General features: G+C 43.1%; 1 protein-coding gene across 1 annotated transcript in view; it reads right to left on the bottom strand.

The window, feature by feature from the left end:
• dnah7 (dynein, axonemal, heavy chain 7) overlaps nucleotides 1–25,098 on the bottom strand; it is a 68,656-nt gene that overhangs the window by 3,353 nt on the left and 40,205 nt on the right. The window contains exons 42-64 of the mRNA XM_076105271.1: nucleotides 24,796–25,041; nucleotides 24,225–24,454; nucleotides 23,736–24,066; nucleotides 23,282–23,628; nucleotides 22,633–22,813; nucleotides 22,329–22,514; nucleotides 21,605–21,768; nucleotides 20,500–20,654; nucleotides 18,570–18,760; nucleotides 15,941–16,074; nucleotides 15,484–15,819; nucleotides 15,153–15,279; nucleotides 14,660–14,854; nucleotides 12,032–12,124; nucleotides 11,695–11,871; nucleotides 11,318–11,479; nucleotides 10,983–11,183; nucleotides 10,621–10,782; nucleotides 9,661–9,846; nucleotides 8,328–8,465; nucleotides 5,938–6,168; nucleotides 3,921–4,073; nucleotides 34–211 (exon numbers count right to left, since the gene is read on the bottom strand). Coding sequence (XP_075961386.1) covers nucleotides 34–211; nucleotides 3,921–4,073; nucleotides 5,938–6,168; nucleotides 8,328–8,465; nucleotides 9,661–9,846; nucleotides 10,621–10,782; nucleotides 10,983–11,183; nucleotides 11,318–11,479; nucleotides 11,695–11,871; nucleotides 12,032–12,124; nucleotides 14,660–14,854; nucleotides 15,153–15,279; nucleotides 15,484–15,819; nucleotides 15,941–16,074; nucleotides 18,570–18,760; nucleotides 20,500–20,654; nucleotides 21,605–21,768; nucleotides 22,329–22,514; nucleotides 22,633–22,813; nucleotides 23,282–23,628; nucleotides 23,736–24,066; nucleotides 24,225–24,454; nucleotides 24,796–25,041 — 4,504 coding nt within the window. The remainder of the gene's footprint in view (nucleotides 1–33; nucleotides 212–3,920; nucleotides 4,074–5,937; nucleotides 6,169–8,327; nucleotides 8,466–9,660; nucleotides 9,847–10,620; nucleotides 10,783–10,982; nucleotides 11,184–11,317; nucleotides 11,480–11,694; nucleotides 11,872–12,031; nucleotides 12,125–14,659; nucleotides 14,855–15,152; nucleotides 15,280–15,483; nucleotides 15,820–15,940; nucleotides 16,075–18,569; nucleotides 18,761–20,499; nucleotides 20,655–21,604; nucleotides 21,769–22,328; nucleotides 22,515–22,632; nucleotides 22,814–23,281; nucleotides 23,629–23,735; nucleotides 24,067–24,224; nucleotides 24,455–24,795; nucleotides 25,042–25,098) is intronic.

The raw sequence follows: 25,098 nt of genomic DNA, 5'->3' as shown, positions 1-25,098 counted from the left end.
CGCCCTACCTCATTAACCCCGTTAGTATCCTACCATCCTCTGGAGGCTGTTGGTGTTGTATCTCATCCAGGACCTCGAAGTCGAAGCCGAGCAAGTCAACAGGGATGGTGTGTTTCCTGGCATAGTTCTGCTGGCTGCCTGTGAGGAAGGCCTGGGTGAAGAAGAATCCTGACACCCAGAATACAGCAGGCGCACCGTGTTCGTACCAGTCCTGAAAACACAGCAGGCCAGAGAAGAGAGGGACATTTACAAAGGAGTGGAGGGGTTGAGATGGTTGAGTTTTGCTTCGGTTTACAATACTTGTTCCATAATCCTCATCAGGTTCAGGCTCACAAAACAAGACAAAATGTCTGATCTGAGGTCAATGCAGCACACAAATTGTAATGCCAAAAGAAGATTCTTCACTTGATCACAAAACTTTTCCGAATCATTATTAATATCCTTGAACATATCTGCTATTCTTTATAAACCGAGAGGGTTGTAAATGTTTTTGTGTTTAAGTGACAACAATTTCTGAAATTTGGTTCAGCATTGGGGGAGAACTTGCACAGCGTCAATGTACAGCGTGTCTACTAAAAGTGCCTGTTTTTGCCACTGACACTGAGAGAACAGGAGGAGTCTCCTTCTGAAATCCTACAACAGCAGAAACCTGAGTAAGTTGGAGAGAGAAGTCAATGGCCGCCCTTATTTATTTGCTGTGGTGTACAGTAACGAAGTAGAAATACTTCGTTACTGTACTTAAGTCATTTTTTTTGGATATCTGTACTTTACTATTTATATTTCTGTTGACTTTTAATTTTACTTCACTACATTTTGCAAAGAAAACTGATACTTTTACTCCGATACATTTCCCCTGAAACCTTCGTTACTCGCTACAAAATCAAATCTATCTTTAGAAACAAAATGAATCATGAGACCAGCGTCGGGGACTGTGGTGGAACAGAGACTGCAAGCAAGCAGGTTTGGCGAATCAGTGGTCCTAGCTTGCAAGTTAAATCATTAGTTAGTCACGTTAATGCGCAATTGCAAACAAGTGCTCTCAAAGCCGCGGTGTTTTGATTCCCAGTGATGCCCAGGATGCTACATGCTATATGCTACATGCTATAGCTAGCGAGCGACAACACGAGCAGAATTCCACACAGGACGGGTGGGATGAGGAGAGGTGGATGGGTCAAACAAACACTGGTGTTTCCTCCAGGAGGCCGCAGTTTGTGCTGTGTGTGAAACGAGAAGCCAATGTTGATTTATTTGTGACGTGACTTCCGTACTTAAGCAACGCCACTTCCGTAGATATTTTAACGCAAACCACGATCTTTTCCTAAACCTAACTAAGTAGTTTCATCGCCTAAACCTTAGTTGTTTCCTGTGAAGATGGAAGTTTATTTTGAAAAGACAGTATGCGTGTAACAAGCGAAAACAGACTCATGCTGCTGGACTTTTGCAGGAAAAACGCACGAAAAGTGAGGAGTAATATTTCGTAAGATATCAATAAAACGGGGATGAATTTATATAATTGTATAAAGAGAGTGACATGAGAAGATCAATCTCATGTCTGTAAGTTAAATCAGCTATAATCACTCTTTTAAAGTGATTAGTGATCGTCTAAAACATTTAAAAAAGGAATAACTTCAATAGAATCATTCTATACGATGTAGCTTCTTTACATTCTAATAGAATGTAAAGAAGCTACGTAGCTTCTTTACATTCTATTAGAATGTAAAGAAGCTACATTGTATTAGAATTGTCTTTTGAAGATGAACAGGACATTTTTCAGTTTCCAGTAATGACTGGGTTGTTACTTTCGGTGCTGCTTTAGTATTGATCATGTTTTGATATTTGAGTAATTTTGTGGATGATCAGATGGAGTTATGATGGTAGCAGTCGCCCAATTGCAGATTCAGCTTGAGCAAAACCTTTGCCTATTGCCAAATCAGGCCCATAGGAGTTTACAAGGCAGGTGTCCTTTCTCACAACACTGACCTGATGCATCAAGTGGATATTTTTTGCTGAACACAATATTATGCATTTGCCCTCTACATCCTCTAGTCGGAATGAGCATACTTATAAACGCATTGTTACAACTCCTTCATAGTGTCATATTGCTTTTCGGAGAATTATGATGATAAGTTCATAGTAGATGCAAAAGTATACTTATGTACAATATATTATGTTGAACATTGTTGCTCCTGGATGGATCACAGCCAACCCAATTATGTTCAACACAGCTCCATGTCCTTGGTCATGGAGCCACAGCACTTAAAAGAATAAACTTCATAATTCTCAAAATTCTGACCCTTTGCTTTTTTATTAACAGCATTTACTTGTACTTTTACTTTCAATACTTAAGTACATTTAATATCAGAAAATTACTTTTGATACTTAAGTACAATAAATATCAGATACTTTAAGACTTTTACTCAAGTAGTATTCTAATAGGTGACTTTTACTGGAGTCATTTTCCAGTAAGGTATCTTTACTTTTACTCAAGTATGGCTTTTGGGTACTTTATACACCACTGTTTATTTGTGGCAGAGTTTACAGATGAGAAGCTCACGTAAATTGAAGTATGGGGGGGGGGGGGGACTCCTTCTCTCCTCCTTCTCTGTGGGGTCCTTTCCATTATGTTGTCAGACACCAATGATAACAATCTGAGCCTGTCAGTGGCAAAATCAAGCACTTTTTGTGGAACTACAGTAACTCTCGCTCAAGAACCAGCCAATTTCCAAAATTGTTGTCCACGTTAGTCAGACACGAAACATGGGTTGAAAAGGTTGAAAAATACCAAAGCTCCCCTGTAAACACACACACTTACCCACAACCAAGCCTTTTTTAAGTTTGGAGGGAGCAATGTAATGTTGATTGTATAGTTCATTTAAGCGAGGATGGACCCGTCTCAGATGCTTCCAGTCTCCGTGCTGCTGTAAGCTAGGGTGCAATGTCTCGGATTTATCAGTCGACTGAACAAACTGAGGGGAAACTGATGTTTTTCTTCTTCACTCCCCTAAAAACAGCAAACAATCATATTCCCCGAAATGGCAAGGTATTCTGTTTCTGAAAGCATGCTGTCTCAGATGAGAATCCCGTGACTTTCCAGTTCACCCTGTGGGGAGTCATGGGTGGACATCTCCGTTGGATAACACACGCACACACACACACACACACACGCACACACACACACACACACACACACACACACAGTACATTCTTTTTCCCTCCACTGATTAATGATGACCCGGAGGAATACAGTGTTCCTCCTGTGAAAATAGGGGAAAGGGAAACATGTGAACTGACTGTTGATGAGGATGAAGAAGTTCACTTTGCGGACTCACATGATGAGTACGTGTGTTTCCTGTATTAAACCTGCCCACGAGTGAAAAGCATGACTAACTCCCCCTACCTCCTCCTACTGTATGTGCACACAAGTGGAATGAAGTGGTCTTGTGTAACTCCAGTGTGACACGGCTTAAGGCAGGGTAAGAGTTCACTATAGAGGCCACAGCATGCACGGAGGTAGACCTGGAGGCTTGTGGTGGCCCAACACCTTACTAAAATCTGGATGTGTCGCTTTAACAAGTAAAACTACCCGAAACAAACAAAGAATCTGATTGTGCAGTCGATTACGCAATAGCTTGTTACCATTTAAGCAGTGTTTTAATGTTAATATGTCGATATGTATGCACTAATCTGACTCTGCTATGAGAGTGATTAAAAGACGAAGGTCTTTACATTTTATGGGGAAAAGAAAAAAGGTAAACACATTCTTCTTTCTTTCTTTCATCCACGTTGCGTTTCTGTTTCCCTTTTTTACCCCTCATCGCCTCCAAATAAATGTACATTTTTTTTTGTATTTATGACTAACCCCAAATACTGCTTTCATTTAGTCAACACGTGATTTTGAACGTTACAGCGGGTGTCTGTACCTGTAAGAACTTGAGTCGCTCCAGGAAGTCATTGACGTAGCTCCCCAGCGGTTTGAGGCTGGGGTAGGACTTCTTCATCCACATGCCGGGGATACGACCCGTCAAGATGCTGCTGACCACCTCCTCCAGCTCTGCAGACATCACCACCAGTCCCTGCACACGCGCGCACACACACACACACACACACACACACACACACACACACACACACACACACACACACACACACACACACACACACACACACACACACACGTAATTAACTTCTGCGCTACGTGAAAATGTGAAGCCGTTCCAGCTCTTTTCTAACACTGAATCCAACATGAGAGAAATTCCTACCTGTCACTTAAAAAGCTCTCTGTGGAGGTAGGTGACAGACAGCCACATAATGGAAACTCTTATTTGCTCTACAGGGGGGCCTTTGATACAAGTATGAAAGACGACATGCTCATTCCCTCTCCTGACTCTTTATGCATCTCAGGAGAAGAGGAAATGTGTGTGGAGTTTGTTTATCAAACGATATAAAAGAGACACGTGCGTGTGCTCAGGCATGTTCGTTTTATTCTTTGAATGTGGTGTAATCAGGACACATTCATGTACATATACGTTCAGTTGGGGTCTTTAGCTTTCAACGCTATGAACTAAATGATTACAGTCCTCTTGGTCTAATGCAGTCCAATTAGAGGCTGTGTCTTGGCATGTGCAACATCTCCAAACCTCTGGAAATACAAAGCCAGTAATTATTTTTGCTTGAGGATGTTAGGGCCTAAGTAGATACTTTCACAGCTTCAAGTGTGTCTCTTGGTGGCAATTTGAAAAAAAAAAAAAAAAGAAACCATGATTAAAATTATATTAGGAAAGATCATAGCTGGAAGACAGCTATATTTGGGAGTCCGCTAATTGTCTAATTGTCGAGAGTCTTAGCTCATCACGCACAGCGGTGGTGTTACTGCCAACTACTTAGGCACCCTCCCACGAGGATTTATTATTATTTTTTTTTTAATGGTTCAAGTGAAAACCACAACACAACAAAGTTTCAAACTATTCTTTCAGAAATGTGACATCACACACACTTGTTCATATTTGTTTTGGCTGTGCTAGCAGCGTGGCTCTCTAGGGGAACATCATCGGTTGTCAAAACACAGTCGGTTTTTGACTTTGGTCCACACTGAAATCTCTCAACAAATATTGCATTGATTACCATGAAGGCAAGGTTGCTAGCATGGCTGTAGAAAACACAAAAAAGACCTGTGGCCTTGGCAAAAAGAAAACAAGGTATGAATACATAAAGGGGCTGCAGGAACGGAGACACTGTAGCTAGCAGGGTGGGCTCCTCTTTATGCTACAGAGGATAAGAGTACTTTCTGAGAGAAGGTCAAGAGTACTAAATAATGATTTATCCCTGTCATTCCCACGGGGTCAACAACATCTCCATCATGTATTTCACTTTTTCTACAGCTCATACCTTTACCCAGTGCATACTCCAACAACGGCACTTGTGAGATACAAAACAGAGTGACAAACTGTACATCGATTTTCAGGAGCAGGCCGTTCTTCTGCGCGGTGGATCATTCCCACTAATTGCCCTAAACTTTCACTGCGAGTGTGTCCTCATAATGGAAAATGACGGTGTTAGATTAGTGGCTTTGGAGTGCTGTGCCGACTGCCTACGTTTTTCTGATGATGCATTACCAGAGTTTCCCCTGGAATCATTCAGCAGAGGTGTGCTGAAATATTGCTTTCACAGCGCAAAAATGTGAAATCAATGATGATTCATCAGTTGGCCTTACTGTTATCTGGAACAAACACATTTAGTGTAATTACAGTGCATTTGGCAATGCATCATCCTATAAGTATCCAAACAATAAGGATCCCTGAGAATGAGACCAGGGTTGAGGTCAAACTGAAACATCTCCTCGTTAGAGGGAATTTGAGGGGATTGTGACTACGCACCTCACATGCGGACAACAATATACTGTATAAGCAAACCCGTTCTCAACCAGCTCCTCCCGCGTACCTTTATGGCCTTCTGAATGTCGACGCAGGACTCCCGGACGGTGCAGAGCAGGTTGTTGAAGCGGCCCATCTCCTGCGCCAGCACCGTGTTCATGCTCTGATTGTAGCTGGTGGGGAATCGCCTCATCACTGCCTCCAAGTCAAAGTCTGCCGGCAGCTTGCTCAGGATGTCAGCTGCCACATCAAAGACCATGTCATCTGAGGATTTGGCGTCTCCGCCTGAGGAGCGGGACTGATCAGAGACACAGAGCGACAGAGGACGGATGAGAAGGGGAGGCAGGACTTGTGGCTCGGATTGGTTTGACAGTTCGTCATTTTGGGAGGAAATTATCCTTTGCCGTCTTTGACTTGTCAAATCATGCATTCCCTTTTTCTTTAGGACTCTTTTGCATCGATGCTATTTCCATCCTGAAAAGATCCGGATGTTAAGAGGTTCTGACTTCTGACCTGACTTTGCTTGTATTTCATCATATTTGTGCCGAATTGATTTTGATTCAGGCTTTAAAAAAAGGACACAAACTGACACAGAACATCATAGTCATGTGATGTATGACTCTTAATTTGACCTTCCCTTTCATAGTTTTTTGACATTTCCTCGGCTAGCCGACAGCCACCAATATAACACCACAGATAATATTGAGATCCTAGACATGTATTCACCGGAATCCCTCTGTGAGGGGAACACAGCTTCACACACACACACACACACACACACACAGCCTCAGAAGATGGAAGGCTTCGCAACATTTCTCCCAATTTCTCCCCCACAGGCTTTTGACACAATCTTATCAACAATTCTAATAATCATTCACGCTGATAATTATTCACTCTAAGCTGTGATTCTTCCGCTTTATACTCTCCAACTTGCAGCATTTACCTATTTGATGCTCAGTCACTAGCCAGCGGTAATGGATAATCATTGGCTAATGGCATTGAGGTTACAGTAGGGGAATGACAAATAGCTGTTTCATTCCATTTGAAGCGTCTCCCTGTTTATCGGTCATTGAGACTGATGGGATCGTATTAGATGCTAATAAAGTCCACACATGACTGAAGCCATTATTAATCATGTTGAAAGGAGTTTTTATGAATAAATGCCAGACTCCATTGAGCTCTAATTTTAACTTGAGGCGGCAGCGGGCGTGGAAATCATTTTCTATTTGTTTGTAGCAAGCTATTTGTGTGTACAGTGCATTAGTACACTGAATATTATTATCTTAAGGAGACTAAAGAGATTAAACCAGAGGGGTTGGAATGTATAGGATGCAAACAGAGCATGTGTTCACATATGATACTCTGGTCTTGTTCCATATGGAGATCACTCGCACTTGTTTAATATCAAGTTTAATTCCCACAGGAATTTAGGCACCTGCGCTGAGTGAGAGGCACTGCTCTGTATCTGAAAATAAATAAATGGATACAGGGAGGGCTAAATAAACACCCCTTCCCACTTCGCAGGAGAAGCAGTGCTTCTGTCGTCTTCAAGTAGGTGTTGTCGCGAAATCTCTTAGATTTGATTTGCAGCAAATGTTGACTGGAGTCGGGAAGTAGTAGGATACAATTCTCAACAAGCTAGCCTAGTCTAGCTCCACAGAGCTGAGATATAATGATGTGGGATCACACAGCTCCGCCAATGCCACTGTGAGCCATACTGTGTCAAAGGAAGACGAGGGATTTTTTTTAATTATTTTTTTTTTTGTTCTTTGACAAGCCTCTCTACAAAAAAATGAAATATTTATTTGTATTTTTTCTCTTGAATTAAATCTGCATAGTACATTTTAATGTAGGGCGATGAAATATTTAATGCTGGCAAGGACACTTATAAAAGACGGTGGGAACTCCAGGGAAGCATATTGATGCCGTTTGTGTTTATGCGAGACGGTATTTCAGTGTCTAGGTACATGTGTTTTAATGCGTGTACTCTAGTCTAGTTGTTTTGTGTGCATGTGCGTGTGGAGCATTTGCTGGGTGAGAGTGTTTGCATGCTGTCTACAACTTGAAAATCTACCAGCTGAGCAGTGACATTCCAACTGAGCATCTGGGATGTCGGCCAAGAGGGGGCGCATCGGTTTCGGAAGCGACCCAGAGCTGCTGGCACTTTTTCGTATTTTTTTTTGTATTTCACCTGTACCCATGCCAGGCCACAGTGCTGTGTTTTCTTGCCCATTTTTACGGTCATAATCCTCCAGGTCATTTCATGGCATAATAATGAATTCAGAATTGAAAGTGAAATTCTGGCCCTCCCGTCTTCGTTATTCTAATAACAGCAATAAAAAGAAATCTTAGGAGAAAACCTTGTGTTCAGATGTTGCAATGGCTCAAAGGAACTACTTTACAAGTCATAGTAAAAAAATCTCGAAGGTAATACTTCACATGTCCAGGTGGATTTACCTGTGTGAGCAAGATGCTGTTGAACAGTAGCTGCGTCTCAGTCTGATCTTTGGTGATATCCGCGTTGGCGTTCATGCCAAAAATCTCCGGCGACGGGTTGAGTGGCAGCGACTTGGTGTATTCTATGTAGCTGTTGTACTGGAACCCGGGACGCAGGAGGCAGAGGGAGAGGAGTGGAGTGAAGAGAGAGGACAATTTTTAACGCAACATCAGGAAACATCCCGAGTAATAACACTCATTGAAAAACAAGTCGGCTCCTTAGATTGCTGACATTTATTATAATGACTATGTAAATGTGACTTCATGAATAAAAGATGTGGTTGCAGGGGGGGGGGGGGGGGGGGGCTGCAGCACTGGAGAACAAAATGCCAAATAAAATGGAGCGCGCCAGAGATTGCACTTGTGTTAACAAATATATCAAGCCTCACTGATGGTGGCCGCCTGCTGTGCCTTGTTACACACATTTTATCTCCTAATGACTTTTTAAAGGTAGCTCAACAACAGCGTTAAGCAACCCAGTCCTGTAATATGCTTAGTTTAAAAACAAACACATTAAAGTCAGTTTCACTTTTCTGGAGTTTTTCCAAGGCAGTGATACTCCAGCACTTTGGGGTAACTTGATGGGTATCTAGTCACGGAGCCGTGTCAGCTGTGCTCTTCTAACAGAGTGAACTCCAACGTTGTGGGAGTATATATCAATAAGACATTTGATATTCATACTTAAATAACATGCTGCATGATATATCTATGCTACATATCTCAAGAAGGTCAAGCTATTGTGACTGCAACAACAACACAGTGTCACTGATGCAAAGCACAGCGCTTACATAACAGCTCCTAGTGCTGTGCAACCAAAAGCCAGAATATGTTTGTGTAGAATACATTCTTGATTTGGATAAGGAGGGAGAGAGATATTTTTGGGGCTTTAGGATCAGATTTTCTTCCCTGGCAGCAGATAGCTACCCTACTGTGAAGAAACAATCACCGAGAGTAAAAAAAACTGCATTTATTAGATGATGACATTTAAAAAGTGCTTTTGATCAGTTAACAACCTCCCTTGGTGGTGAAGTGAGTGAGTGACTTATCAGTCAGTTCAGCGAGTTGCTTTCCCTCTAAAAATGTCCATCTTTGCCCAACTCTATGTGGAATACAGCACTAATTTCCCCTGGTAATAACATATGGCATTACCTAATTCCTGTAAATCTTGTATGCATTTTTTTTGTGCTTACAGCTAAACCAAGCTTAAATTGTGTTGTATATAAATAAATAAAAAACTTCTTGATGCTTTGCAATCAGAAATTACAGCAAGGTGGTGTGATTTTCTGTTTCTTACATCTTCCTCGGCTGGTGCATAGTAGAGTCCACTGGGATCAAACTTGTAGTCGGGGTCCTCGATGACCTTTGAAGTGTAGAAGATGGAGAGGATAGTGCGCAGGGTCCGTCTGTCCCAGTCATCTGTCACGCGACCTCCGTAGTTACACTCACCAGTCATGTAGCGGATGGCATCAAACGGCACTTCCTGCAGCGAACAAGAAATCCTGCATTTTACACGGGAACCCAAGAATACCCATGCCTTAGAGTTTCCTGTTTAAAAGAAGGTAAGCATCAAAAATCGGATGATATCAGTACGTGCGTGCATTCTTAGTGCTATGTGTACGATCTTCCAAAACAGAACAGCTGGCTGAAATTCACTTCACGACCTAGACTTGAAACTGACGCAACAGGAGGTGAAAGGATGGGGGTTGTGGCTATTGTGGCATTTTCTGGAGGAGGATTTCTCTTACAAGTTCAGCGATCGGCACTTGGCTACAAGATGAAAATGTCACTCCATTGAAAAAAAAAAAAAAAAAAGATACCCTCAGTAGTTTATTTCCGCCACTTTTTTTTCCTCAGCCACAGCGGAGGGATTGGGAATAGCGGAGGGACTGAGTGCTATCGGTTTGTGGAAAAATTTCAAGAGGGTTTTTGAACATGGCTGATGAAAGTGGATGCTTGAGTGAAGAGGAACCAACTTGTACAGTAAGAGCCATAGTGGGCTTAGATGTGGAATATGTACGTAGGAGTAGATGGTGTTTGTGCATCTGCATGTGAGAGCCAGAGATATATAGCCAGTTCATGGGAGTGCATGTACTGCAAATTATGTTTGACGGAACAATACTGTGTTCATATGCAGTATGCACTAGTCTGCATCCCACAGTGTATGGAATACGGGAAACTTCTGATAGTGAAAATACTATGATTAATTTAAGAAATATGAAAGTAATTGGTGAAAGGAGAGATTTTAAATAACTACCTGGTACTGTTCAAGGAACATGTGTAGCTGCTGTACAGAGATCCGGAGGTCGGTCTCATTGAACTCGTACGGAATGTTCCAGCCTAAAGGTCCAAACTTCCTCCTCTCCTGGGTCAGGGCGTGGAAGAAACACAGGCCGTACAGTAGTTTCTTGAATACAGCCTGAGGAGGTGGATAAACATAAATGGAATGCCTTGTCTTAGATCAATGATTAGATAAATAGTGGTGGCCGTTTAGTATTTCCACAGCTGAAACAAACACATTCTGAAATACACAGCGGGACACCCACTGATGTAGGTATGATGGATATGCACAGCAAGCCACCGAGACATACACAGAGACGTGCACGCACACACACTGACCGGCTTGCTGCTGCTGCCAAAAAACTCCGGGTCAGAGATGGGGTCCATTAAGAAGGAGCGTGCAATGTTGGCGCGGAGGCCCTTCGGAGCCTCATTGGTCATCTTCACCCCATTCTGAAGCACAGCCACGGGGAAGGTGGGAGACGGGTAGCTGGTCAGCCAGAGCCTGAAGTCTGGGTGGGTAGTGTCTGGGTTCAGCTCCTGCTCACAGCCACAAAGACCACGTTTAGAAATGTATGTATCGGAAGACCAGGTGTAATGTGCACTGTTCCCATCTGGTGTATAAAAAGTGTATGTGTGTGTGTGTGTGTGTTTGTGTGTGTGTGTCTTCTGACCTCACAGACTCTCTCAAGTCTTGACATCCACGATGTGGCCAAGTGGCAGTTCTGAAGAACCACCCAGGTGCCCTCTTTGATGGCCGTCTCAATCATACGCATTGCAATAGGACCCTGGCCTTGGCCCAGAGAGAGGGAAGTCAGCTTGTTACCGGTAAAGCTCTGAGGGATGAGAACAGCCGTGCACGTGCACATACACACACACACTCACTCAATTATAGCTGCTTTCTGACCGGGAAGGACCCAAAATAATTTCCAGTGCTTTTAAGACCAGTGTGGAAGCCTGGGAAATCTAGAGGATTCAATTTCCCCTTTCATTTTGAGTTTGTACACACAGCAGGCTTCAAAGCCGCTGAACTTCCCAGGTGTCTCCGTACCTTTTCATCTCCAAACTTAAGCAACGCAGCCATGGGGTCGGAGCCGGGGGAGAGGATGAAGATGAGGGGGGCACAGCAGTGGCTGTCAACGAAGGCCTTACTCAGGTTGAAGGGCGGCGCTTCGATGAAGGGACGACCCAAACTGTCGGAAACAAATTCCTGCACCATGGGAATAACCTGGGGGACACATGGATGCAATGAGTTCATCGTTACCGTTTACTGATGTATTTCCAGAAAAACAATGTTGTAGATAATAGAGACGTTTCGAGAAATCAAGTTAAAATTCAATATCGAAATAACATCCTACCATCTTGTGGAAAACAGTGTATGAACTGACCTTGTCTGGTCTGAGACAACGGATCACCAGCATCCTCTGAAACTGGCTCAGCTTGTCCTGCCACCCTTCAGGGAAGGGAGTCTGATGGGGGTTCTGCAGATATGACAAAACATATTGAATTCAGACTGTACATTAAAATCTTACTTCAAATTCCTTGAGAGAAGAAAGTGTAGGAATCCCGTCGCAGCTTAATGAGGACAAGAGAACTTATGGGGTGTGGTTGCATTGTATCGATCTGTTTCAAGATTAAACATTGTAATTAAGCAAAAGAGGGGCAATCTGTAATGTAAATGGGGGGGAGAGCAATGAGCGGAGATAAATACATACATTAAGTTTGAAAAAGCAAAGACCGGGGAAGAAGAAAAAGTGGAGGATGGTCAAAAAAAAATAAAACTGGGTACTGGGTCAGAGCAATATGTTTGATTAATTCCTGGAACAAGTGTACCAGAGGATGTGAGCAATGGTAGCGGGAACTTTTGGAATTTCTTTCCCCAGGCTGTTTGTCGAGAGACTTCTGGCTATGTGTGTTGGCAGGTGCTTTGAGACAGATACACCTATTTAGAATCTCCTGGGGATTCTCTGTGTGTACAGCGGTGTGTGAGCGCCTGTGTGCTTGATTGAACAGCTGTTCTTGCATCAAGATTGAATAAATGTGAATTCTACAACTGGAACAAACTAGATTTAATTGGATAGAAGTGCTGTGCCTGATTCTGTTGATTATAAATCAAAAGATGGTGTGTGAGTGTGTGTGTGTGTGTGTGTGAGACAGCAAAGAGACAAGCATGTGTGGTGCACACATGTTTATGTTCACCACACGTTGATTAAACAGCTGTTTGTGCGTCTAGATTGCATAGATGTGACTGGCAGAACAGGAACAGAAAAGATTTAATTAGATAAAACTTCAACTTAGATTCTTTATAATTCAAAGATGGAGAGAGAGTGTGAGTGTGCGCATCATCCACACCTAGCAAATTACTTTCAATCTGCATTCTCTCTTCCCTCTCCCCTTTTGTCAACACAGCATTTAAACTAATAAATATCAGTTATTTGACATAAATTGAAATAAGTTGAAACTTACAAGCTTTGGGGGATTTGATTCACCGAATTACAAATGGTTTAGGACGGAGTAAAGACATATAGAATGTGAATTTAGAAAGGATTTAAACAACCATGACAAATAGTATAACATAAACAGTTCCACAATATGATCCCACTGTAGTAAATAAACAGTTAAGACCGGTTTGACAGGCTATCAAAAATGAAAAATGAATATTTTCATATTTGCAGACGTGCTAAATGGAGCCAAAAGTAGAAGCAGAACTTCTTGGGAAAGCTATAATGAAGGAAAAATAAAGATTTTTAAATGATGACATGTATGTCGTTGATATTATCGAACACAAAAGAGCCAATAGTATGTGAATGGAATGTGCAAACAGGTGACGTATGGGGGCAAGTGAAGGGGCTGCGGTGTATTCAGGCACAATACCGTGAGTTGTGCAGAGTGGGAGGGGGGGGGCTGCATGTGTGTTGTGAGCTTGCATGCTGAGCTGCAGCGTAGGCGAGGCTGGCCTGTGGTTCATGTGCTAAACCCACTGGAAGATTTAACCTCTTCACTCTTCTTCCCTTTCTCATCCCATCCCACACCTGCTAACACTGTTTTCCAGTCAAAGGACTTCTCTGCCTCTGTCTACTTAACGTCTTCTCTTATCCACGGTCCATCACTGCCCCCTCTCTTTGATACTGATGACAAATTTGATTTTTGTTTGTTGTCCAGGTTTTATCAGGAAAGCTTACTGGAATCTTAGCCTAAGTGACAAGCAGTCTACAGTCACCACTAAGTTAGGGCCTCAACACCTCAACACCAATACGTCATCATATGATGTACCTGTTGTATTTTAAAGAGCATTTGAAGTCATGCTGAAGGGAAAAGAAAACAAACAGTTATTTTATAAACCCAGAGATGTTCTCCATATATACACCTACACTTGGTTGGCCGTAATCTGAGTGGGAACACTTTGAAAGATCGACTGCAAATAGTGTCACATCAAAGCAGTGCACGACACATAAGATGGCACTGATGCAAGGTTTGGTCACCCTTCACAGACAGACACAAGCTCCCGTTGTTGCCAAGCAGTTTTGCCTAAGATTGTGTGTGTTAGGCCTTTGTATCCACAGACACTGTCTGTTGGCAAAATGCTCAAACCCCTACATATCTTCAACATGTTTTTAAATAGACCCTTGCTCACAATCTAAATGGTCAGGTGCTCTTAGAGGCAGCAGCTGCAGCTTGATGTGTTATTTTTGTGGTGCTAAATGTGACCCAGTTTTAACAGCTAACCTCGTGAACTGCTAATCACGACAGCATTTTCAGCTGAAAGTCAACACATTTACAGTTTCTAACAAGACACCAGCAGTGCCAGCCATATTAATATGCATACACAGACAACATTTGCATGTTGTGGGGGGGATTTACAGATTTTCCTCTCCTTCTAGTTCTCTTGGATATATTTGATGTAATGGTGCCTTTTTCTGCACATGCTGATTTTGTCTTTACCATCACAGAAAGATATATGACACCCAAAGGCAGGAGCCCCACCCAGAACGGCCAGGCAGCTTAAAGACACTCACTGGGCTGTCGTAGACCGTCTTCCACTCGTTCCTGAGGCGAGCCATGTCCTGATGCAGACCTTTGAAACGCTCCAATTCATCTAAGCGGCAAATCTCGTCCCAGGACTTCTTGGGGAGCCAGGTGCAGGGATTCGGGTGGGGGTTGTCCAGGCCCACACCACCCGTCAGAAGGAAGCGCCACTCCCCTTCATCCACCTACGACATTCATCGAAAACACAGAGGAGGATTAACCGGAATTTGTGATTTATAGTGATTCATGGGTTGACCACTTCAGGGATTATATTTGGATAAAAAAAAATCCATTCAAATTGTAAATACAAGATACAGATAATCTTCAGCAATCATAGAGAGGTCTGATTGAGAAAAATGAGGTGAACCAGCTTGTTTGATTAGCTAACTATTTAAAAACAAACTAATTAGACAAAATATTTATCTATGGTTTTTAAGTGTTGTAAATCTGTACACGTGTGCAGCGTGTGTGTGTGATGCCTACCAGTTTCTTGTGCATGAGCAGATTGACACTGAGGCAGAAGGAAAAGAGCAGCTTGTCCTTCTCAAACAGTGAGCGACACACATTGACATATAGCGCGTAGGTAAAGTGGTCTCTCAGGATCTGTAGTCTGAAGAAGACACATATAGCATTTTAATCTTTTTCAAAACCAAACAGAACTCACAAACACACCCACACTCATGCACTATGAATGGTCTTACACTATTTTCTTTTTTATAAGTTTACAAGTCAAATTAGCTCTTTGGAGAGGAAAAGAAGCTCCAGGATTTCCTTTGAGGGGCTTGTGGCTAGTGCATTTGTCAGCCCTGCGTACCTCTGCTCCAAGTCGTCACTCAAGTCTGAGTTGTCGATGGAGCTGATGAAGAGGTTAATGAACCAGGTGAGGGAGTACTGGTACATGGGCTCAATGTTGGCCAGGTCGGCAATGGAGAAGAACAAGATGGCTGAGTGCACGGCAATGGGTGTGTAGCCCTTGCGAGTCTCATCGATCTTCTGCTCCGTCACCTCAGCCACGGCCTGCTTTTCCGTGATCTCGTTGGCCAGCACTTTGGAGCAGGAGAGGATCTTGACGGCCGTCTCGTCCTCCAGGATGTCGCCCTCGGAGGAGGAGAGCACCTCTAAGATTTTATCCTCAATCTCCTTCAGTTGTCTGACGAAAGTGCGAGAACAATTTGACATGTCTACAGTTTCCACTTTGAAGAGGGAGACATTTTATTTGATTAAGTTGAATTCATTTGACCCGTGACTGGTGTGTGTGCTATGTTATGGACCTTTTGTTCTCTGCTCCCTGCAGGATGAGAGCCTGTTTCTCTTCCTCCAGGTCGGGCCTTTCCCGGGCCACCACAATACCCAGCAGCTGGTCCTGGATGCCCTCTGGGGTGATCATGAAGTTCAGAAGGGTCACCTACGGCACAGAGGAAGAACTACATAGACATACTGTACAGTATACAGTATTCTGTGTCTGTGTGTGGTGTGTTTTGGGGTCTCTTGGTACTTTACAGTGCAGCTTTGATCATCTTGGCTTCAGTGCAGTTCTCCCAAACGAACCTCCTATCCAATCAATTCCAATAACCACTCCAGCCTTGGCAGAGCACAGGTAGGATGCATTTACTTTTTTTACTTTTCTGTGAAAAGTGTGTAAGTGTGTCTTTTACCACACAGCATTAGTCATTCTGCTCCGCACTTACCCAGAGGTTAAAAGCCTATATCTTCTCTCTACTCCCTGCCCTAATAAACGAGTGCACTTCTCCGGGGCCTAATTCCATTTCTATTGATGCTGCGGACCCACTCAGCTGGTGGTAAAGACTCGGAGCCCATATAAATCTCCCGTTTGTCCTTTTCACACGTACACCCTCCTTCTTCGCTTCCCTTCGTCCCTTGAGCTCCTTAAAGGCTGGTTCACTAGATACTTGCCCCCTTGTATTTGAAAGTATTGCATTTCAAATAGGGCTTTATGGATATAATGGAAGCCCCATCGTATACTGTACAGTAGGCAAAAAAAAAAGACTTAGGCAAAAAGAAGAAAAAAAGATTTAGCCAGTTTTGAAAAACGAGTTGAATCCATCTAATGGCTGCCCATAAAGAGTGGGGCCCTGCAAATAGAAGCTTGAAATGTGATCTTCAGTAATGCTTTCCAACCCCTTGCCTCTCTGTAATGCAGTTTCCTTTAATGCTCCTTTTCTTGGAATTCTTTTTTTTTTTTTTTGTTAGGGGGCAGTGTGTGCTCCATAGGAGAGGTGCTAACACTGAATGATGATTCATTGTGTTGCCGGGATAAAAACGTGCTGCCATTTGAGTGGTATGATGCAATAAGTGGGAACCAACAAGTAGGGCTCATCTATCTAGCTTTGTTAGGAACAGAAGTGCTTTGAATTAAATCCTAAAATCAGTTTGCTTCCATGCTCAATATGAAAATGCTAACATTTTTAATTTAATTTAAATTTTTAATTTATTATACTATATTGATCCCTTTAAGGGGGAAATTTGTCTCTGCATTTGACCCATCCCTGTATATAGGGAGCATTGGGCTGCCAATGACAGGCGCCCGGGGAGCCGGGGGTTCAATGTCTTGGTCAGGGACAACTCCGACAAGTGACGTCCCAGTCGAGGATCGAACCGTTGACCCTGCGGTTGCCAGACAACCCTCTTAACCTAGTGAGCCACGGTCGCCCCCATACATGCTAATATTTATAGCTATAATGTTTATCATATTAACCATCTTAGTTTAGCATGGTTAGCATGCTAATCTGTGCTAATTAGATATTATCACAATGCACAGCTGAGGCCAACGGGAATGGTTTTTAAAATATTGGACAAATTAGTGCAATTTTGACTTGATGGCTCTGGATGAAAAGTCAATGGATCACCAATATTACTACGGTTCATCCTCTGGAGACCATCAGTAAAATATTTGCTGCAATCCATCAAATAGATGACATAATTCAGTCTGCACCAAAGTGGTGGACCGACCAATTGTCAAGGCAATATTGCTATCCATAGCGAGGCTAAAAACTCATCCCGCATCATAGAAAACCCCACATTTTGACAGGCCAGACTTATCACATCAATTGATCTGTCCCTCACGAAAAGAAAATGTTTCAGCTTGCATGATGCCAACAAAGAATACAGTGCCCCACATAGCAGTTACACTTCAGTGACAATGAACTGTATTGTGGAAAGTCGGTTCCAGCATTTGCCGTAATACAAATCCCACGGGATAACAACACAAACTAGGTTGACTATTGCTATTAGGTGTGATGAAAATAAATACTTAAAAGGCAGAGGAACACAGATGTCTGCGTTGGTTCCTGTGAGAGACTGTAGTCTAGTAACTCTTTCTATTACTTTCTGTTTTGGCAGCAGCTTTGTTGTGGGAGATACATCTACAGAGGGATTGAAGGGCAGCAGCTCAATCTGCATGAAAAGGGTTAGTAGAGGGGGCATGGCGGATTTTACGGCGCTCATTGCAACAACACTGACACCTGCTGCAAAGAGCTAAGGTGTGTGACTACTGCCAGGAAAAGCTCTGATTACTGTCATCATGACTAAAGGCGTGTGCAGGCTCAAGTCTGTCTGTCTGGAGTATGTTTTTTTTGTGTGTGACTGGTTTTATTATGGATTTATTATGGACCCAGTATGGATGGAGGTTGCAGTGGTGGCGGTAACGGGACAATCCCGAACACACAGATACATATTGAGGACGAGGTCTATTTGTGTGGCATGAACACAACAACGTTAAACAATAGGCGCTGTAGCATTGATATGTGGTTAGGTATTAGAGTCACTGTATTTTCCATGTTAATAATAAAATGAGTTTTTGCAATGTGAAAGGAGTGAAAGTGTCCTGGGATAGTAAAAAATGTAACACCGCCTGAGGCTGTTTCTCACTGTATACAGTACCTTGACGGAGGTCTCAGGCAGGTAGTGTGGGTTGCGTAGCTTAGTTGTGATGTAGAAGCGAAAGTCGGGAGCATATTCGATGGTGGAGTCTCCCAGGCGGATACACACGGCACCACCCTGTTTAAAGGTCTGTCTCAGCAACAGAGGCTCCAGGATAGGGTCCAGCTCCTCTCCGACATTCTCAAGCAGCACTGAAAGAAAATGTTCAACGTTTATTAATATGTTCTAATCAGGGGAGGCTGACTCTTTTCAGTACTTTGCTTTACACTCACATTTATAAGCAATCTCATATCGAGGCTGTCGTTTTCAAGGACTGTCTTCTGCTGTTGACCAACTTTACTGCCTCAACAGTTGAACCGTTTGAAAATCTTCAAATTGGGCAAATTTTGCAGCCGGAAAATAAATCAACACAAAGCATTTTCCCACATCACCCAAATCCATGCGCATGGAACTGGTTTAAAGTATAATATAATATTATATTGTCTTGGAGAAAATGATACGTCTTGGCCCTGACATCACATCAAAGACCAATCTTTGAGCTGCTGTAGAGTCCAGGTTAATAACTAAGTGTGATCTCTCATTTGCTGTGAAGGCTCCTTGATCTCTAGCCTTCCGTTTAGCATCAGGTCAGCTAATAATCTCAGCTAATAATATACTTAGTCAAAAACTTCAAAATGTTTTTGTTATTTCTGACTTCATGTCATTGTGTGCGTCTTCCTGCCTCTGGTGAAGCACTCAACAATGAACACTGTGAAACCTGTGCAGCACATGCGCAATACTAAAAAAAAAAAAATCAGTGAGGCAAGTAAAACATTATCAAGTGCCTTATTCCCATGACATAATTATTAATGTGAATTCACATTAAGTATGATAATGCTGTTCTGATGTTAAGAGCAAAAGCCCATCTATAATTGACATGACGCCTGAGGTAATAATAACAAAAGTTTTTAGACAGCATTCAGAGCCAGTGACAGCTGATGAACTTTCTCTCCCAAGATGGTGAACCGAATCAGGTCGACCTTCTTCTCCAATTGCTTTGGAGCATTATTTTGTCCGGGTACAGCCCATCAATATATCAACGGATAGATTAAACAATACTTTGTAGCATTTACTAAACATGAGTCTAGCCTTTTATTAAGGCATTGGGCAGGGAAACATTTTTTCAACCATGCTAAAATAAAGAATACTAGCACATAACCAGGATTACAGGCAGCTAATAAAAACAGCAAGAAACCGTAAAACTGTGAAGTAGGAGAACTGGCTGTAGAGGGGGAAACTGTAGCCTCTGGGGACTATTTTGCACCCTGCAAGGACAAGCTACTCCCTGAACCGTTAGCCTTGCAATCTGCCAGTAAGCAAAGACCGAGTGGCTGGCTGAGATGGGTCATTATTTAGATGTATTTTTAATGGCTGGATAGCTGCTTCTGTCTGTTTCTAGCTCTAATTCTTCCCTTGCCGTTCCCTCTCAACCGCCCGACTAATCCTACAAGAAGACTAAAGTACGAGGAAACACACCCACTCCTAAAAACCAGCACAAAAGAATCGTCACATGACGTCTGCCTGCACAAGTGAATATGACCCTGATCATGGGCAATAAAAATGTTAGTTCAGGAAGCAGTTTTATACACTGATGGTGCAGTAGGTCCGAATAAAGGTTCATTGGAACATCTCACTCAGAAATATTGCTAGTATGAATTCTTCCTCTGCAGAACAGAGAACAAAGGAGAAAAACATTCTCTGCACAGCAATAATTAGTCCCTGTGGTAAAGAGAGACCTCAGTAGGCGGTAAGAGGAACTGCAACAATGTGAGTGAGGCGCATACACACACACACACACACACACACACACACACACACACACACACACACACACACACACACACAGGCAGCAACAGCACAGGCATCAAATGAGAGAAAGACTTGTGCTCACCTGGCGTGCCAAACTGGATGCAGTTCTCCAGAGTGCGTACAAAGTCAGCATCACTCAATTTAATGATATGCAGACTATTGGCCTTCTCCATGTTTTTCACCCACTTGTTGGCCTGGCCCTGGGGATCAATCATCAGAGGCCACCGCCTGGCGTTCCTACAAGCGCACACACACACACATACACAGAGGTCAGTGATCAATTTGGTGCTGCCTCGTGTCGGAGTGAGAGATCCTGTCTCAACCATGAGACATCGCAACAGTAAGGGGGATGTTGGAGGACAAGAATTGAGATGTCGAGAAAAGCTTCGGGGTGAAAATTCCCTTTGAGCACAGTTAGAAGGCTCACAGTTGGGTAGCACACCAGGGGCCATGGTATTGTGATTAAAAAGCAATGTCACTGCTTCATTTACACAAACAAGCAGATGCCTTGTGTCTTTATTTCGCTGCACCTCAAGGTTGAATCAGACAATGCTTCCAGGAAAGGTTACAAAGTTCCGTCGTACAGTGGTCTCGTTTTTCATTAGGCTAGACTGATTTGTAGTGGGCAATCTAATCTTGATCCTTTAATGAATTGTATCCCATTGTGCTCCAGGTACAACAGCTGTCAAAAGCACACAGCAGCACTCCGTTAAATCACTGGAAGCTATTCCTTATGCACAGTGAGTGAGTAAAATAATGAAGTGGCATAAAAAAAAACTAGCAGGTTCAATGAAGATATTCACGCTCAGAGCTAGCAGAGGCCCGTTGGGTTTTAAAAAAGAGATCGATTGCTTTACCTCTATTTCAGCAACAATTTGCAGGCTCTAAAATGCTGCTTTCATAAAAAAAAAGTGCATTTAAAAAGCCAGTTTTCAGTTTGTGTTCATGTTATTATGCCATTTTGATATGCTGTCCAAATCCTGTCCTTGTACTGGACTGGACAGCTTTATTGTGTAGGGACATTTTTTTACGCTGGCTGTTCTCAATATTAAATGACTCGGATCAGGAGCAGCTTGAAAGTTGCTTGAGACGTCCACAGTTGGTGGATTCTCTTCCGAGGACACATTGATGTGTTTACCTCTTGGGAGAATGCTATGTCAGTGTAAAGATTGTCTTTTAATACTCACAAGATTATGATACCGTTGTCTATGGAGAAGCTGTCTGATGGTAGGCCAGCGATGGTCCATGCCTGAATCTTTATTGGATCGCCCAGAGAGTTCATCAGAGACATGTTGGGAGAGCACGGGATCTCTCTGCTCTTGCAAAGATTCATCCACTCCTCCATCTGATCCTGGAGAGGAGGACATTTCTTTTTTCAGGACTTTTTTTTACTTCACGCAGAATAAATGAAAAACAAATGCTTACACCTATACACAAACAAGAGCATACTAGCGAGTCAACATTTTTAGCTGTCTACAGAAATGATAACTAATCCACTCTCCTCCTTTCTGTCCAGCATCACAATGGCCCCCACACAGTGTAAAATATGACCTTTGAACACAGGCTTGGTCTTGGAAACTCAGCAAAAGGAGAAAAAAGCAAAAGTGCCTTGGTGTTCACTTACTCTGAAGCATTTGGCTTTTATTAGTCTGAGAGTTATCTCAGAGTATGTTAAAGAGTCCTACATTAACTATACTCTAAACAAAGCTTTTACACAAACAAAAGTAGAAATACCCTGGAGGGGAAATACAGTACCGTACACTAACCAAATGTGTATTAAGTCATATCCACGTAGGGTGATAACAAAACCAAGAACTTGAAAAAATGTATGTTAGGTGCAGGGCTTTAAGTAACATAATTAATACATTACAATCCACTTCCAAGTATGCACTACCTACTCCCTCAGCCTACCTGTCTGTAGCTGGAGGTGAAGGCTCCCAGGTAAGCCACTATGCCCGCTGAGATAAGGATGTCCCCAGTCAGGTTGTTGTAGAGCTCTCCGAGATTGACGGCCATTTCGCACCAGCGCGTCTTCTCTCCACCCAGGCCTCCGATAAGCTGCTCAGCTCGCTCCAGCTTCTTACTGCACAGATCCACCTGGAGGACATCAGAGGAGGAGGAGGAAAGCAAAAGTGTGTCGCACTGTGGCTTTTTTCCCCAGGTCAAGTAGCAGCATGAAGGTCGTGCCACCCGGAGCAAGTTAAAAAGCACAAACCTGGTTCTCCAGGTCAGCTTTCTTGTCTTTGTTATCTTCCAAAGTGTCCTGAAGCTTTGCCAGCTTGTCTTGGACTTCTTTGAGGGCAGCCTGCTTTTTCTTGAGGCTCCCCATGGCCACCTTCAGCTCCCCCTCAGCCTGTGCCAGCTTCTCCTTCTTGGGAGCCACCACCTTGGCCACTCTAAAGGAGGATGTAATAAGTTTGAGGAAGTTAAGGAACCTCATAAGCAGTGCAGAATCTTAAATGAGTTAAATGCGCTAGATATACTGTATATTTGAACAAATAGTTAAATGACAAACAGTGCCAAAACAGAAAACATAGTTATTTGTATGAACGTAACTGTAAGTGGAAAATGGAATTGTATCGTCATGTATTGGGTATAAATGACAACCTTTAGCTTCTATAAATATGGGTACAATAATGACAAACATTTCCCTTTAAATGATCTGCAGCTTGATTTGGCTTTTTTATATTAATCACTTGGCATATCCATGGTACACTTGCTCCAGGAAAATGATTGTTCTTGTGAAGTTATAAATAGCCAAGCTTCACGTTACACACTTAGACGGATGAAAAGCTCTCTCAAGCTTCGTGAATATGCATCCATTTTCATAACCGAGAACACGGCAAGAGATGAACATTACTTACTTGTCATACTTGTCCATGGCGCAAACCCACTTACACATGCCTTCAGCTGCATTGGATGCAGTTCGAATCTTCTCTGGCACAAAGTCTGGGTTGGTGATGTACTTGTTGCGGATGATGGCGATGAAATTCGGTGGGATGTTGTCCTTGTCATACTCATGGAGGCTTTGGAGAAACCTCATGTCTCCCAGAAGCTTTTTGGCCGGGCCCCAAAAGTCTTCCACTTTTTTACCGGAGCCTGACAGGTCAGGTATGCGATCTGGCTTGATGCCTTTGAGAATGCAGATGGCCTCCATCACCAGTTTGACACCTGGGGGTGGGCTTTTCATGGACTTCACCACTGTGATATCCTGTAAATAAATAAAAAACACATACTTAGGCCTACTACTCTGCTCTAGTACACCTGGCCTTTGAGTCAATACAAGGGCACTATCCCAAAAAATATTGATTCTTTTACCTGATTGGTCAGAGTATTCAAAGCAGAAAGGGCCGACTCCAGGATAGGCATTGCTTCAGCCAGGTCAGCATCACACTCATCCTTGATGGCCTTGGCAGCCATGGCTTGTTCGTTGGCCACGGCCTCGTCCACTTTCACCACCTTCTCTGTGTTGGCCACCTCCACAGATTCATGCTCAATTACCACCATCATCTCATCCACCTCCTTGCTGGCCACACGCAGCTGTGGCTGTAGAGCCTCCAGCTCAATCTGCATTGTGGCCACCTGGTCTGCTGCTGACTCTAGCTTCTCAAGGCCCACCTGATAACGATGTTTCAGCTTCATCACCTCACTGGGCAGAAGACGGAGAGAGATAAGGAAAATACGTTTGTATTTTCCTCATGGATACTGTAATGTGGCTTTTATATGAAGAAATGCACATATGACGTAATAAAAACAGTAGAACAGTAGAAATCACAATGTACACATAAAGTACATCTTAAATCTTACGTTCTTTTTGCCTTCAGAAGGGCCTTGAAGGTGGAAATGAGTTCCAGGTATGAGGTTGGGGTGACGTAGTTGTGGCGCTGCAACTCAGTCATAAAGCGAACGGATAGTTCTATGGTTGAGGTGTGGAAGCTCTTGCACATGTCGATGCATCCTTCTCGGGACTCATCGGTCATCTCAATGTCCCCCAGGAAGCGACAGGCTACCGCCTGCAGGGCATCCTCTGGCCAGGTCTGATAAGAAAGGAAATATGCTGTACCGCCACTGTGCTACCATACATACATTAAATGTTTTTTAATATCTGTTATGCTTTTCTAGTCATGTCATCAGTGACCACCAAAGGGAGCCTGTATAAAGATTTGGGCTGAGATCCATCATCCATTTTGTTCAGGGTCGAAGTAAAAAATAACACAATTCAACTGATGTTTGTCTTACAATCGGCATATTCAACCACCTTTGATGATGATGACCTTTCTTGCTCTGCACACCGTCCCTATCTTTTGATTAACTACCTGAAGCATCTTTTGGTGCGACCAACAGCACACCAGAACGCAGCATATACACACTCACACACCTGGAACCAGTTAATGGTGCAGCAGTTAATGAGGGCGGGGAAACGTCTCAAACGGTTCCTAAAGGCGTCTCCGATGGGACTCATGGCCAACACCACATGCAGCTGTGTGCGACAGCGCTCTATAAACATGTTGAAGAGGGATAGCGGGCTGCCATCCGTCTGCTTGTCACGGTTACGTTGCCGGTCCAACACGCGCATTCGCTCGCATATTTCCTGCTTTTCGTCAACTGCAAACAGGTTAGGCACCTGGAAACAACCACAAGATAACAGAATGGTCTGTGTTTGGACGCTGGCTTTGTAAAA

This window comes from Anarhichas minor, unplaced genomic scaffold (genome assembly GCF_050575085.1).
Source record: "Anarhichas minor isolate MPS153535 unplaced genomic scaffold, ASM5057508v1 ptg000004l, whole genome shotgun sequence".
NCBI lineage: Eukaryota > Metazoa > Chordata > Actinopteri > Perciformes > Anarhichadidae > Anarhichas > Anarhichas minor.
Note: the sequence above shows the minus strand (reverse complement) of the source record. Positions and strands in the feature narration are given on the sequence as shown.